Source organism: Anomaloglossus baeobatrachus, unplaced genomic scaffold, assembly GCF_048569485.1.
Source record: "Anomaloglossus baeobatrachus isolate aAnoBae1 unplaced genomic scaffold, aAnoBae1.hap1 Scaffold_111, whole genome shotgun sequence".
Lineage (NCBI taxonomy): Eukaryota > Metazoa > Chordata > Amphibia > Anura > Aromobatidae > Anomaloglossus > Anomaloglossus baeobatrachus.
Genome location: NW_027441881.1, coordinates 76680 through 92769, shown reverse-complemented (window position 1 = coordinate 92769; position 16090 = coordinate 76680). Strand labels below are relative to the sequence as shown.

The 16090-nt window shown below is 45.0% G+C and overlaps 1 protein-coding gene across 2 annotated transcripts; it reads right to left on the bottom strand.

Moving 5' to 3' along the window:
• Positions 1-6569: 6569 nt before the first annotated feature.
• On the bottom strand, positions 6570-15530 carry LOC142260471 (uncharacterized). Of its 2 annotated transcripts, none has more exons than XM_075331944.1 (2): positions 15332-15530; positions 6570-10095 (listed from the first exon to the last, which is right to left on the bottom strand). In XM_075331944.1, the coding sequence occupies exon 2, from the start codon at positions 10087-10089 to the stop codon at positions 7444-7446; it is 2646 nt and encodes an 881-aa protein (XP_075188059.1). In that variant the 5' UTR covers positions 10090-10095; positions 15332-15530; the 3' UTR covers positions 6570-7443. The 2 variants fall into 2 exon arrangements, with proteins under 2 accessions (XP_075188059.1, XP_075188060.1); XM_075331945.1 differs by having other exon boundaries at positions 6570-10091.
• Between the last annotated feature and the right edge of the window lie 560 nt (positions 15531-16090).

Below are 16090 nucleotides of genomic sequence, written 5' to 3'. Positions count from 1 at the left end.
CAACAACGGGTGAACCTGGATCCACTGCCCAGCCAGGAGTGGCAGGAAGCTCAAAACTAGGCGCCCACTGTCCGCCTAGTCAAAACTCTGGTGGAGCAAGGCGCTGCTGGAATAGGCCCTGCCGCCCCAGCTGAAGCCCAACGCCTGTGGAAGGAACGGACCCGGCTGTATCTACACCAAGGGAAGTTGTACCGTGAGCTGGTTAACCCGAAGACTCATGAGAAGATCCACCAGTTGGTGATTCCCCAAGCTAATGTGTCCACCATTCTACAAGCGTACCATGATGGTGCCGGACACTTTGGATGGAAGAAATTGGAAATGCTGCTGAGGGAGCGGTTCTATTGGAGTGGGATGCGGGAGTCTGTGGAGGCCTGGTGCCGAGAGTGTGGTCCGTGTGCACTGAGAAGGAAGGACGAGGCCAGCCAGAAGGCACCCCTGCACCCGATCGTTACACATCAACCGCTGGAGCTGGTCGCCCTGGACCATGTGAAGCTCACCCCCAGCCGAAGTGGGTACACTTATGCTCTCACCATAGTGGATCATTATTCAAGATTCATGGTGGTTGTCCCAGTCAAGGACCTAACTGGCCGTACCGCCGCTAGAGCGTTCCAAGCTTACTTCTGTTGACCACATGGATACCCTGAGAAGGTGCTCACTGACCAAGGCCCAGCCTTTGAAGCGGAGGTGTTCCATGAGTTCTGTCAGCTGTACGGCTGCAAGAAGATCCGGACCACGCCTTACCATGCCCAAACCAACGGTATGTGTGAGAAGATGAACCATTTGGTCCTTGGCCTCCTCAAGACGTTGCCGCTAGAGGAGCGGAACCTGTGGCCAGAGAAGCTGCCTGACTTGGTCGATATGTACAACAATATCCCATCCAGCTCAACAAAGTGCACCCCAGCAAATCTGATGAGGGCTCGCCCCGGCCGACTGCCGGTGGATCTGGAAATGGGACTGGAAGCACCAGAGACACTCCCCTCGACGGCTGAATGGGACACCCGGCGGAGGGTTCAGTACCGACAGATTCAAGAATATGTGGAGAAGAACTTAAGTCGGAGTCGAGAACAACAAGAGCGGCGCTTCAATCAGAAGGTGTCTGCTGGCCCTTTCCAGCCTGGAGATGTAGTGCTGAAACGGAAGAGGAGAACCCACAAGCTGGATGATCAGTGGGAACAAACTCCATACATCATACAGCCCACAAGACGGGAAGACGGGAAGGCTTACCAAATCAGTCGTGACCAAGGGGGCACTTTAGCTACGGTTTCCCGGGACCATCTGAAAAGCTGCCCGCCAGCATTGAGGACAATGGCTGAAGTACCGGTTCCTCCACCAGCAGAGAAGGCAAAAGAGGTAATCCACACCGTGATGGGTGACTTCCCAGCGGACTGGCCTACACAGAGCAGCGCGGTGATTCTTCCAGTGATACTTTTCCCACAACCCGTGGATGAAGATGTAATGGAGGTGGTCAACCGTGAGCCAGAGCCAGTGCCAGTGCCCAGGGATGAACCTGTGCCCAACTCCCCAATGCCTCCGCCTGCCCCGCACATTAGCAGGGAAGAGGAACTGATTGTTCCCTCTCCCCCGCTGCCTGCCACCACTGACACCGGACCCCGGAGGTCCACTCGTCCCAACCTAGGTAGACCCCCACTTAGGTACAGGGAAACCGTTCTTTAGGTGTGTGTGTGTTAGTTTAAAAGTTGATGAGAAAATGAAAATGATTACCGAACAGTAACCTGATTGTCTGCATCCTTGATTTGCAACCGGCCGTTGCCGCCACCGTTGTCCCCGTGGGGACCGCTTGAAAAGTTTGGCATAGGAACTCCTATGGACAAGCCCGTGAACTTGCAGGGCAACCACAAACGTTAGTGGCTTGTAAATATGTTTTTGTTGCAACTGCCACCGTACCGCCTCCGGAGAGGCAGATTGGAGGGAGGGCCCGCAGTGGAGCAGGCTGGGGCCCAGCCACCACAGGAACCGGTGGCTACCCTCTGGAGGGGAAGGACAGATCCCGCTCGGGTAACTTGGGTCAGGACTGGGGTCAAGGGGTGCTGCCTGTTTCTTAGGGGCAGCATCAGGGCCAGGTTACTTGGGTGGGAGAGAGCGGCAGCCGCAACCGTTTGTTACCGTAACGTTTCAGAAAAGTGCCTCCCGTTGTGGGATGATGTTAATATAATTGTAAGTGTTACCGTTTTTATCTTTTCAAAAAAAAAAAAAGGAAAATAAAACCGGTGTTGGACGGGCAGCCCGAGGACGGTCTGCGTTTTGCTAAGGGGGAATGTGACGCCCTGGGCAAGCCAGGGGTCACAGGTCATGACACCACCACACACCCCACATTCCCTGCAGGCACACCAAGGTCAGAACACAAATCCTTGTTGCCCTCCTCCAGGGGCTGATGTTCACACCAGGGGGTGGGCCAGGCGGTTGGCACCACCCACCGAGGAGTTCACAGTCCTGGAGGCGGGAAAACCAGCAGTCAAGCTAGGGAAGTGAAGGAGTAAACAGTGAAGAGTTGAGTTTGAGAGTAGAAGGAAGTGGTAAAGGAGCAAGTGACAGGAGTGGAAGCGAGAGGAGAAAAGTGACAGTTTGAAAGCCTGAAGTTGGTCCGGGTGTGTGCCGCGGACTGAGACAGCAAGGTTGGCAGACGGCGGTGACCGTCTGCAGGAGAGGCTGATCGGAGGTTGCCGAAAGGACCGTGGACGGGTGGTGGCCCGGCGGTACCGGAGCGGTATACAAAGAGAAGCCAGCACCATTGGCAGGGGCCTTTCGGATCCCGGCAAGGCTAGGAGTCGCCGTAATTTGCCAAATCCGTCAGTGAAGGGGACCTCCAGGTCTCCCAGCAGCGAAGTCCTGATTGAAGGCAACAGTCCGACCGTGAAGGGGAGACACCGCCACCGCCAAGGCACTAGTTTCCCAGGGCCAGCGCCTGCGGGCAAGAGAGGGACTCCTCCGGCTCATGTCGAAGCTGGGGAGCGGGTTACCGGTGGGAATCCATCGCTACCAAAGAACCGTACTTAGGTGCAGGGAAGAGACCGTCACCGCCAACTGCAGGGAACATCAGCACCGCAGCCGTCCGAGGGACCCGTCCAACCAGCCGTTTGTTTACCGTGAACTGTGTCATCATCCTTGGGCTGAGTGAGTACCTCCGTGCCGTGCGGCACAGCGCTGCCCCTGCGTCCCTGCACCTCCACAGGCCCCATAACCCGCCTGTCCACCACCCTAAACCCCCGTCATCGGGCCCCGGGACCACCAAAACCCCCTACCCACGGAGGGGCAAACCAACATCTAGCGGCTCCATACCACCACTCCTGGGATCCCCAGACAGAGCAGCGGTGGTGTCCACACAATCACCACAACCGTGGGTGGCGTCACGGACATTAATCAAATCCCCCACCAACAAATGACCCCCTTCACTCACGGGCGAGGAGCGCCGCTCGAGTCTTCGGGATCCGGCCTACCGCTCGAGCCACCGAGCAGCAGTAGCCGCAGAGCAGCGGCGGCTGGACCCGAGCAGTGGGAGAGCACAGCGTTGACACCCTCCTCCCCGCCCGCGACACATGTGTCATAGGCTGTGCATGTCACATGTCCTTGCCTTATAAGACACGGCCATTTTCCCCGTCGCCACCATTATCTGTCTGCTGCGGGTGGGTGACAGTCACTGCTCCCGCTGCTGCTGTGTGCACTATAGACATACAGTGCAATCTACACAGCGCTTTAGGGATTAGGGACTACTTGTAATTTCAGCCCTTTTCAGGGCTGCATTACAGCCGTTCATAACCATTGTTGCTAGGCAGGTCTGTGCCAACGCTGTGCAGGGGTTTATATAACAGCGTCTGGCTACATTAGCTCAGGCAATTCCTAGGGGCATTGTTTCATTGTCTGGGATACTAACTTAGTGTTCCTTTGCTGACCAGCTAGCTACAGCACCTGTGTATTCTACACACCTGTTCATTTTTGCTATGCAATTTTAATTGCAAACAGTGCTGACACTTTTAGGGGCTTACTAAAATTGTCTGGGATAATACCTTAGGGTTTCTTTGCTGTCAAGCAAGGTACACCACATGTGCATTCTACACTCCTCTCCATTTTTGCTATGTAATTATTAACTGCAGGTAGTCCAGCCAATCTGTGAGGAAGGTGCAGGCGTGGATATAATGTTGCCTTCATCCAAAGGTGGTTCTCTCGATGTCTGAGAGAGCTCAACACCACCAGCTGTTTCCACTTCCAAAACAACTGACGACATGACAATCACACTGGCTGTTGCGGGTAAAGGGGTGTAAGGTCTGCGTCAAAAAGCATGTGTGACTGCTGTCCCCACAGTCACAGAGGATGAAGATCACGCAGATGCCATTGATGGGGCAGACGGTGGTTGCACCGCCACGCTAGCCCGCATTGTAGCATAGTGACCTTTCCACAGAGACTTATGCTTCCTTTTAAGTTGTGTGCAGGATGGGCTCCCCAGTATACAGCAAAACCACACACTAGGAAAAGGACTCTAGGCAGTTGGGTTGATAAATGATTGTTTAACTTTACCAAAAGAAACAATAAGAACCATGCATAAAACTGAAAGAATAGAGCAATCTATTCACAATTCCAAAAGCCTACACCCCTATGCTGCGACACTCGTAATGGCGACTTATACCCCCTGCTCACCAACTTTTGCCTAACCAAGGGACTGTCTACACAGTTGCCTCCTACCTGGTAATCCCTCTGCGTAGCAGGAGTAATTGTGTGTGTGTGTGTGTGTGTGTGTGTGTGTGTGTGTGCAAACACGACTTACCAGCGGCGCATCACAAGAGCTTACAACTTATCTACCTAAACATAGACAAAACCCATTACCCCCCCCTGAATACCCTTGTTAGCTGAAGCCTCACAGATAAGGCAGATAATAACAGTGTGAAGGCAAACCACACTGCTCAGCAACACAGTCCTGGAAATCTTGTAAAGCAACAATCAATGCAAACATGTGTCGCTGTCCCTCTAGGATTTTAACTGTAACTGACAAATTGACAGTCAAAAAGGTCCATGGAGCCTCTGTTAGGAGTCTCAACACAGAAACCAGCCAGATATCCCTCCGGGAAGGGCCCAGCCAAGGGGTGACTCTTTTTAGGAGACCACCATATTTAAGTGGCCCTCCTTTTAGTCAATATCCAACTTTTTGACAAGTTTAAAGATATGACAAGGGAAATACCAAGGCCAGGTATCCATCCACAGACAGCTGTTTCGGGGTATGTGGAGTAGGATTCTGGCTGGGTGGGAGCAATGCCTAGTAGACCAACAAAACAAAACAATCACTGATCTCGGGGAGACCAGCCAGAGAAAACACTGCCAGCAGCCAGCGAGGGCGCTCAAGACAGTGAAATCCTAGGTACATTGCCCCCTGGGAAATATGCAAATCAAAAAGGTCCGTGGAGCCTCTGTTAGGAGTCTCAACACAGAAACCAGCCAGATATCCCCCCGGGAAGGGCCTAGCCAAGGGGTGACTCTTTTTAGGAGACCACCATAACCACCATATTAAATGGCCCTTTTAGTCAATATCCAACTTTTTGACAAGTTTAAAGATATGACAAGGGAAATACCAAGGCCAGGTATCCATCCATAGACAGCTGTTTCGGGGTATGTGGAGTAGGATTCTGGCCGGGTGGGAGCAATGCCTAGTAGACCAACAAAACAAAACAATCACTGATCTTGGGGAGACCAGCCAGAGAAAACACTGCCGGCAGCCAGCGAGGGCGCTCAAGACAGTGAAATCCTAGGTACATTGCCCCCTGGGAAATATGCAAATCAAAAAGGTCAGTGGAGCCTCTGTTAGGAGTCTCAACACAGAAACCAGCCAGATATCCCCCCGGGAAGGGCCCAGCCAAGGGGTGACTCTTTTTAGGAGACCACCATAACCACCATATTAAGTGGCCCTTTTAGTCAATATCCAACTTTTTGACAAGTTTAAAGATATGACAAGGGAAATACCAAGGCCAGGTATCCATCCACAGACAGCTGTTTTGGGGTATTGCCCCTCATCAGTGTGGAGTACAGAGAGTAGTAGATTGAGGGTTTCCAAGCCGCGCCAATGACCAGCCGATATTAGGATAGTAGATTAATGTTGTTTTTATTCCATATACAGGTCAACGCATTTCGGAAGGCACCCCTTCCTTCTTCAGGACCAACTTGTAAGAAAACATCAAATCTGCTGTACAGGGAATCCTTACAGCACTATATATCCCACTGATGACGTCATGATCCACCCACTTTTAGAAAAAATCGGCGGGAATCTATACATTAAAAAAAATACAATGACGTAGTATGTTGTTTTCATCAAGTTTCACGGATAAAACACTTATAACCATTTTTTTATATCCCAAGGGATGGAAGGTGAACTTTAAAAAATGAAAAAATAAAAATTAAATTCGTGTAATCTGTGTGTGAGAAAAAGCCTCTTTTTTTATTTATTTGTATATGTCAGGAAAAAAAAAATATATATATACATATATATAAGGTGAGTGTGTGTATGTTAAATAATGGGTTTGCGGCGACAACTGCATAGCCAGTATATAAATGATTGGAGCGAAGATAGGTCAAAAACATATTATGGATTTATTCAGATGAGAATTGGAGGGTTACAGTCATTAGAGAAAAATAACTGTCTTGGCTTGAGTTAATAGATGGAGACAGATAGAAAAAATAACAGTTCATATCTCTTACATCGCTGTATTGTGTAAGTCGTCTCGGGATGGTCTGTAGATGGTCTGGTCGGATGGGTCCGTCTTTCTCCTGTCACCTTCTGCCTCTCCCTCCTTCTCCCAAACCTTTGAAGTGTGGGCTTCTTTTATAACCCAAAACCCCTCCTCTGGATTGTCCTTATCTCTTTACATGGTAACACAAAAACTAACTATCCTTATTTTAGGTTTAGCATTACATCATGTCACGTGGTACATTTTACCCGCGAAATAAGTGTACTTGCGCACTAGAGACCTGTAACAAAACCTACTTCAGTCTTATTTATAAACCTTTGAAGCTCGCTGAGCTTTGACCTTAAAGTAACAGTAACTTACAGTAAAACGTTTCTCATAGCTATTTCAGTTCTTAGCCCAACATTCTAAACAATATATAGCACTACTTTGACAACTTTGACAAACAATGTCAGATGGCTTTGATGGACGACTAACAGATGAGTTTGGTTCTTACCATCTCAAACTCTTGGTTTAGCATTTTCCAACACACAGACTTTCCTTAAAGGGATGGGCGACATATACATATATTTATGAATATATGTAATCCAGTCTATGAATCAATCTCCATAAACTCACTATTTTTCAGTCCCCCCTTATATGGAAGTTTGATGAACCCCGGGAAACCCTAACTCAATCGTGTCATCATTCGTATCACATACATTCTTGTTGGAAATTCTAGACCAATATTTGACTTGATAAACCAATCTGCAACTTTCTGTCAAAAAGTCATCTTGCGATTTAACATTCCTCTAAGAATGTTATCTTCCTTTTTCATTTCTATTTTTATGTTCCTATATATCTTCTGAATTCTACACATCACAAAAACTTGATATATAATACACATCAAAACTAATAAAAATATGATTATGATGGGATTAAATAAAACATTACCAACCGCTGACTGAAAAGATGACTGAGACCAGGAATGTACAGATTTGCTAAAACTCTTCCACCAAGTTCTACCTGACATTCCATTCCATTCGTGTTCAATATCACTTAATTCACCTTGTTCATGTCTGAATATAATTTCTGCTTCCTTTAACTGTTTCGTTAATAAATCTAACAAACCCTTGTCTTTCTTTATTTCACTTGTCCACATATCCCAAGGAAAATCATTTATCTGTGATAAATTGAATTGTATCGGAAATGCCGTTAAGTTTCTCTTTCCTATAGAAGTGATATTAAAACTTCCTTCCTTCTTTGAAAGAGATCTCACATCTCCTTCTATACAATACAAACCCATAGGTAGGTTTTCCTTATGTACACAAGCAGAATAGTAAACAGAAACCTTCTCTGTCTCAGACATGACCTGGAAACAAATCTTAGTTGGACTTACTGGAGTCACCAGATCATGTAATGTCTGTACAGTCTCTATTCTCGCATGACAAGAAGAATGATTATGAAAACATGAATGATAAATCACCTTATCCTGTCCAGGTAAACACATCACCTTAGAAACAAAATGCAAAAATGAAGAAATGTCTACTTGTTCAGTGTTCACTCCATCAAATGCAAAATCTGTGTACTGCAGTTGATAGAACACTTGTTGTGTGTTGCTCACAGGTATACCCAAAACTGTAACAGGAACAATTGTTCCCTCTCTTCCGATCACTGGGATTAGTGATGTGCCAACACAAATGTTTCGTTCACATCCTAACCACTTATTTACCCACAAATCTGTATGATTCAATGCAAAATCATACTCTACAGGTAAATTTCGCAGTATTCCCAGTGGAGTAATTCCACTCTGTAAAGCCTGTGCAATCAACTTTAAATTAGAAGAGTACTCTACCTGTATCTCCAGGCACGCTTTAGCCACTTGTGTTTCGTGTGTGCTTTCCACGAGAGCTAATGTAGCATCCTGTAGATGTGACACGGAAGAGCCTAGTACAGCAGCTGTATTCATTACCATCTTTTCAAGAAGTTGATTCAGACTCTTCTGAACCTTTACACCTTTTCCTCCAATAAAACCAATATTATCCAAATCTGACTTAAGCGTCTGTATATTCATGGCATTAGTCAGACTTCCCACTGTCCCAATTCCTCCCAGAATTCCTTCTAACACTCCTCTCTTACTCCTAGTCTGAGCAGTTCTTTTCCCAAACCACTGTTCTATCCCCATCTCCATGTTTATGAGATGTGATTGACACTGAGGAAACCTGGTAGAGATCTTCCAATGAGACATATTGAAAATCCACACCATTGTCATAAATTCTCCATCCCTTAATAAGGACTTGGACTGAAATTGATTAATTTGGAAAGGAGTAGACGGCATGAACCTCGTGTCTGTGCATGCACTATCTGCTGCTGACCAAATATTCACACTAACGTCTTTACAATGTCTGTAATGTGTCTTTGTTTCAACGCAACACTGGTAAATTCCAGAGTCCCTGGAAGATGGATTCTCTATGGAAAAAATGAAAGTATCATCCATCCACCTGATATTACCAATCTGACCTCTGTGAATGACATTAGTTGGACTGTTTAAAAAACTTCCCAAAAATGATGAATTTTTGGTCCATGTCAACAAAGACTCAGAAGGCAATTTCAACCTTGTGTTACATTTTAACATTATGGGTAATGTATTTACTTTATTATGTACTGTCTGTGGTGAAACCCTTATTTCCGGAACTATAGTGTTAGTAACGGTAAACACTACAGATACCTGAACTTGTACAGGTTCCCGTGTTATCTGGAAATTCCATGTTTTGACCCAATCTTTATCTCCTTCTGTGATGGAGAGTAAAGAAGGATCCAGAATTTTCCCAAAAACCTGAGTTTTTAACAAAATTTCTGTTTTGGATCTTCCAAACTTTCCCTTTGCAATCATGTCATTTGTAATATCACCGGACCATACAGCAGGTTCATCACCTCTGATCTCTATGTTCCAGTATAGTACATCTGTAGGAGAACATTCCCATGTACCAGTTTTATTATTGTGTACATATTCTCCTTGTAATTGTGTGAATCTAGTTTTAGGTCCTGCAATAGCATGTAATATTATGTCTGTGTCGTGTATGAAATGTAATTCAATGCAACATTTTGTTCCATATCCCATGCAGATATTTCCTGTTATCTCCACAGAATTGTCCGTGATGTCCTCTGTCAGTAAGTTCCGTGTATCTGATCCTCTTGGTCTTCGAGAATGTTGAATCTCTCTAGTCTGTTCATTCACATCATTGGCGATTGTTCCTTGATGTAACATGTAAACAATGATGAAAATGAAGCAAAGCAGCAGGAACGTAGATCCCATCACGTAGAAGCTTGTCTTGAGCTTGGGAAGATGTTCTTTCTCCAGAAGGCTTGATGTCATCTTTCCTTCGCAGTCTTTAGGTTCTTTATTCCAGTTCGTATAGGAATCCATTTCTTCCTGGAAAGAAATGCAGTATCATTATTTTGTCACAAATATTTTGCACTGGTCAACGTGAACCCACACTTTTTGTGTTTTCCGGGTCTTTTTTACCACATTTGACACTCGGTGCACAAGAATCATGACTTGTCCCATAGTCTCAAGGACTTCAAAAGGACCTTCCCAATTACACTCCCATGGTCCACTCTTGCGAAAGGTTTTGATCATCACTAGAGCACCTTTCTTGAATTTGGACTCATAGGGTGGCTCCTTTTTCTGCATTCTCGATGCCGCATATGGCAGAATCGCTTTCAGGTTCTCCTGTAGCGATCTCAACCATTGGGACCTTGAGATAGCATCTTTTTGTGGAGTGGATAAAAATGGCTCATGTGGAAACCACAATGGCATTTTTCTTCCCGTCATCAACTCAAACGGAGTGAATTGAGTTGTAGAAGAGATTGAACCTCTTATACTCATCAGTATGAAAGGAACCTTGTCAACCCAAGTGTTACCTTTGTCCAAAAGCATCTTTGCAATTCTGGACTTGATTGTCCTATTCATTCTTTCCACAATTCCCGCAGATTGTGGATGATAGGGGACATGAAATTGCTGTCGCGCCCCTAGAATAGCACAAGCAGTTTGCATGATTTTACCTGTGAAGTGGCTACCTCGATCGGAGGTAATCATCCTTGGGATCCCCCAAGTACAAAAGACATGTTGTACCAATTCCCTTGCTGTGGACAAAGCATCATCTTTCCTAACAGGTAATATTTCTACCCATTTTGAGAACACATCTACCACAATCAATGCATACCTGAGACCATGTTTACCTGAGGGTAAAGGACCAATATAGTCTATCTGCAGTGTAGACCATGGACCATCTGCAGGTGCGATCCGTAGAAGTGGTGGCTTCTGTCCTTTAGGTCTTGGATTTATTTGGGCACAAATGAGACATGATAGTACAACACTTTGAACTGTTTCGTCCATTTTTTCCCAATAAAATTTCTCCTTGAGAATGACTAACAATTTCTGTTGTCCCAAGTGACCTAAACTCTCATGGTTGTATCGAGTGAATTCTACCTGTAGATGTTTTGGTACAACTGGACGCAATTCTTCATTTGAACTGTGACACAAAACCCCATTTTCACAGATGAAAGGAGGTTTTGGATCATCCAGAAAAATAACAAGAGAAGGATCTTTTCTCTGTTCCTCTGCAAATGAAGGTATGTACGTGTCTGCTCTCTGAACCGCTGAATTCTCAGAGGGTTCAGAGTCAAACACTTCCTCTCCTGTCAGGGCAGCTTCTTTGGCTAGAGCATCTGCGGTTGCATTTCCTACAGATAACTCATCATCAGATCTTTGATGTGCAGCGACTTTCACTATAGCAAATCTATTTGGGGCCCTAGATGCCATCTCAAAAATTGATTCTAGAGTTTCACGGTGCAACAAGGCTTTGTTGGACGAGTCCACATAGCCTCTCCTTTCCCAAACAGGCAGGTAATCGGTTAGGGATCTGACAACATAGGAGCTATCACTGTAGATTACCATTGGAGTTTGATCATCAGCTTCATTCAGCTGTAGGACCATTCTCACCGCTTCTATCTCTGCCCTTTGAGCTGAGAAATGACTCGGTAACTTGTGTTTTACCACTTGTCCTCGCTTGGAATAGAAAATTCCATATCCTGTGTGATAGTGTCCTTCCAGAAAAAATCTAGAACCGTCTACAAACACAGGTTCATCTGCGTCTTCCGACTGTCGTCTGAAGAGAGATGGACTTGGTTCATGGAACGTTTCTATGCAATCATGGGTTTGTCCTTCATACTGCATCAATTGAGGAAGAACATACTTGGCCTTATAATCTACCTCAATTTGATTTGGAGACAATGAGAGCAACCAATGGGCAAATCTCTGATTTGACACACCTGGGATGTTTTTCTCAAAGAGAAGTTTCAGTGTGGAATGTGGCGTTTGGAAAATAACCTTTTGGAACCCGATGATGTGTTGAGTGATTTTTATCGCAAAATACACTCCCACCAGGTGTCTTGCGCACACCTCAAACCCCCTCTCAACAGGTGAGAGAAGCTTAGAGAAGTACCCCAAGATTCTCCATTCCCCCCCTTGCAGCTGCAGCAAAACCACAGAGATACTTGTCTCTGAAGTGTGTGCTTGAAGCGCAAAAGGTGCGTTCTTTTCCACCATACTTAACGCAGGTGCGTGTTGTAGATCATGTTTCAATTGTGTGAAGGCTTTTTCCTGTTCAACACTCCAGGGACCAAAATAATCATCATTGTCACCTTTTAAAAGATCATACAAAGGTCTGGCTTTGTCAGCAAAATTTTCAATGAAATCCCTTGAGTAATTTACAAGCCCTAAAAAATGTCTTAGTGCCTTGTGTGATGTTGGAATTGGAAGAGATGCAATTGCCTCTATTCTGTCCTGTAGGGGTCGCCGTGTACCTGGACTTAGCAGAACTCCTAAAAACCTGACCTCAGTCTGCATCAGCTTGACCTTTTTGGTATTCAGTTTTAAACCTGCATCATGCAGCAGCTCAAACAATTCTGCCAGTAGAGAAATATGCAAATTCTCATCCTCCGTACTCAACAAGATATCGTCCACATATTGCAATAAACATTCCGGACGAGAAAATTTCGACAAAACGTTCGCCAGCGCCTGATGAAAAATTCTTGGCGACATACTAGCCCCCTGAGGAAGCCTACAGCATACATATTGCTGATCGAGGTGGTTGAATGCAAATCGATATTGGCAACTTTGCTCAATCGGTATACTGAAAAAACCATTACTGATATCCAACACTGAGAAATACCTTGCCTTAGCATCTAATCTCGACATCATGTCATGTGTATCAGCTACAATCGGTGCTACATTGGGAGTACACTTATTGAACATCCTCAAGTCCAACAACATCCTATAGCTACCATCGCTTTTCAGAACACACCACAATGGATTGTTACAAACCGAATTTGCCTTACGTATGACACCTTGAGCCAACAATTCCTGTATAATCTTCGACATCGGAGCAACTGACTCCGGAGGCAACTTATACTGACGCTGTGGAGGTGGGTCTCGGCCTTCAATTTTGACAATTACATCCTTCATTGTTCCAACCTCATTCCTGTACTGAGCCCATAAAGAAGGAAACCGCTGTACTAACTCAGTCAATACTTCATCACCACCAGTTTCAGGCCACAAATGATCTGCTGACACTACATCGGTCAAACAAATGGTCCCGACATGACTATATTCATCTGGATCAATAACTACCGCCTTACAACCGTTAGAATCTTTCCATACTGTTTTGTTACCCAAATCAATAATCCAGCCATGCTTTTCCATAAAATCAGTGCCAATTATATTCTCAGTATCCTGACAACACCAAATATCCATTTTCGTTTTCACAAAACCAGGTATTTCCAAAGAAACATCCTGTGCTAAAGTCACCTTTGTTCCATTTTTACCACTGAAACCAACAATTGTGCATACAGGGGAATCTGGCTTTAAATGTAAATCAACATTTGTGACACTCAATTGCGCACCTGTATCAAGGAGAAATGTTACTTCCTGACCTTCAAGATTTACCTTTAAAAATGGTCGACCACAGCTATCCATTGAAACTCGAGTGACGAATTCCAGTGGATGCAGCCTGGGGACCGGCTTTGCTAGTCAGGAGGATGGAGAAGGGAGAAGAGCAGCAGGTGTCTTGCCCCTTCCATCCAATCCCTGTATGGACATTTCCCTTATCTGTCTGGTCAGAGGTGCATATGGTGATTGGTTATTTCTGTTGTCAGTATGAGTGGGCGTGTATGGTGATTGGTTATTTCTGTTGTCAGTACGAGTGGGCGTGTATGAAGGTGGAGGTGCTGAAGATGGGGGAGGTGCACTGGATGTGTTTGGCATCAGTCCATTTTCCTTACCCAGCCTTTCCTCAACTCCCGCCCTCAGGAATTTCTTGCATTCCCACTTCAGGTGTCCGGGTAGGCCGCAAAAAAAGCAATGAATTGTGCTTTTCCTGTTACCCCCCCCTGAATTCTTGTTTTTAGAATTCAACACCGGTCTTTTGTTGTTTTTGATCTGTTTTTCCTGGGATACTAATGTGTCAGTGTTCCCTTCTATCATGGCTATTTTTGATTTTACCTGATTTTGCTTCATTCGTCTACGTATTCTATCAATAAATGATGTGACCTCTTGTAGACTTTCCATTCTAGAAGCTATTTCGAATGAAGCAGGGTCCAAATATTTAAACTTTTTAACAAAGGCCTTGATCATGGAAGGCGGTTCTTGATCAGATCCGATTTCCATTATCATTTTGTAGGCCTGTTCAAATTTAACGACAAAGACAAATGGATCCTCCTGTATGTGTGTCTTAAGGTTTTCTAACAATTCGACTGTTGGGGTAGACTCTCCTGTGGTAAAGAGAATCAACTGTCTCAGCCTATCTTCCTTTGTGTCATGGATCAGGTCATTGTGTTCGTCAGTCCTAGGTGTTGCTTGTAACCTTTTTGCCATGTGGGAGGGAAGCCATACCCTATAAATCTTGTTTCTCTGTTCATTTGTTAGATTATATTTATCGGAATGTGACTCAAAAATGTCCGCATTATGGAAGGCGTCCATTTTATCATCATATTTCGGTATGTCCTTAATGATTTTCATTAATTGGTCATGGATTTTAATGTTAAGACGGGCGGCCTTATCATGTAACTTCTTTTTTCGAAGTTCCTCCTCATTCAGAGTCTCGTCCTCGGCCGTATTCAGCCCGTCCGGTACGTCTGAACCTAAAGCTTCTGTCTTGTTCTGTCTCGTATTAACAGATACATATTTAATATCTTTCCGTAGTTTTGATATTAAATCTGCTCTTGTTTCCAACTGATCCTCCAGATGTTCGATATGTTCTGCTAATATCGAACAATTTGGACAATCTGTTGTTTCTGAATCTGTGACGTGTGTGTCTGTTGTATTGGGCGTGCCTGTTGTTATGGGTGTGTCAGTCACCATACAGATAGTGCGTGCATATGGCTGTGCCCCACCCACCATGGAATTGTAAGTGTATACCATACCCAATACATTCTGTATCTTTTTCTGTAACCGATTTATAGTAAAAAACTTTTTATCTAGCTTAAGATTCTCAAGTTCACATTGCCGGTACAGATTTGACCATAACTGTGCGTCACTATGTGTATGATCAAATGAATACTCTACATGACAGTTACTAAAATAATCATGAATAAACTCCATTTCTCACCAGTATGTGATGCTTGTCCTTGAATGGCTTCAACCGTCTTATGGATGGATGGTCCTCGGATGGCTTCAACCGACTTATGGATGGATGGTCCTGGAATGGCTTTGACACATACGACCTCCGTGCAGCTTGTCACGTTAACCCTCTCTTAGGTTCTGATGTGGACACAGTGTATCGTCGTTCGCCTGCAGCTTGGACAGAAATTACTCACAGACCCCCACAGACCCCCCTTCTCGGACAAAGGGCAGGGAATGACGTGAGAGAAAAGAAAAAAAAAGTCCTTCTGCAAGAATAGGCAGCGTGAGAAAAATCACCTTGCACAGAAAACAGCTGTGTTTCACAATCATTCAGGCTGGTGCTCGCCAAATGTTAAATAATGGGTTTGCGGCGACAACTGCATAGCCAGTATATAAATGATTGGAGCGAAGATAGGTCAAAAACATATTATGGATTTATTCAGATGAGAATTGGAGGGTTACAGTCATTAGAGAAAAATAACTGTCTTGGCTTGAGTTAATAGATGGAGACAGATAGAAAAAATAACAGTTCATATCTCTTACATCGCTGTATTGTGTAAGTCGTCTCGGGATGGTCTGTAGATGGTCTGGTCGGATGGGTCCGTCTTTCTCCTGTCACCTTCTGCCTCTCCCTCCTTCTCCCAAACCTTTGAAGTGTGGGCTTCTTTTATAACCCAAAACCCCTCCTCTGGATTGTCCTTATCTCTTTACATGGTAACACAAAAACTAACTATCCTTATTTTAG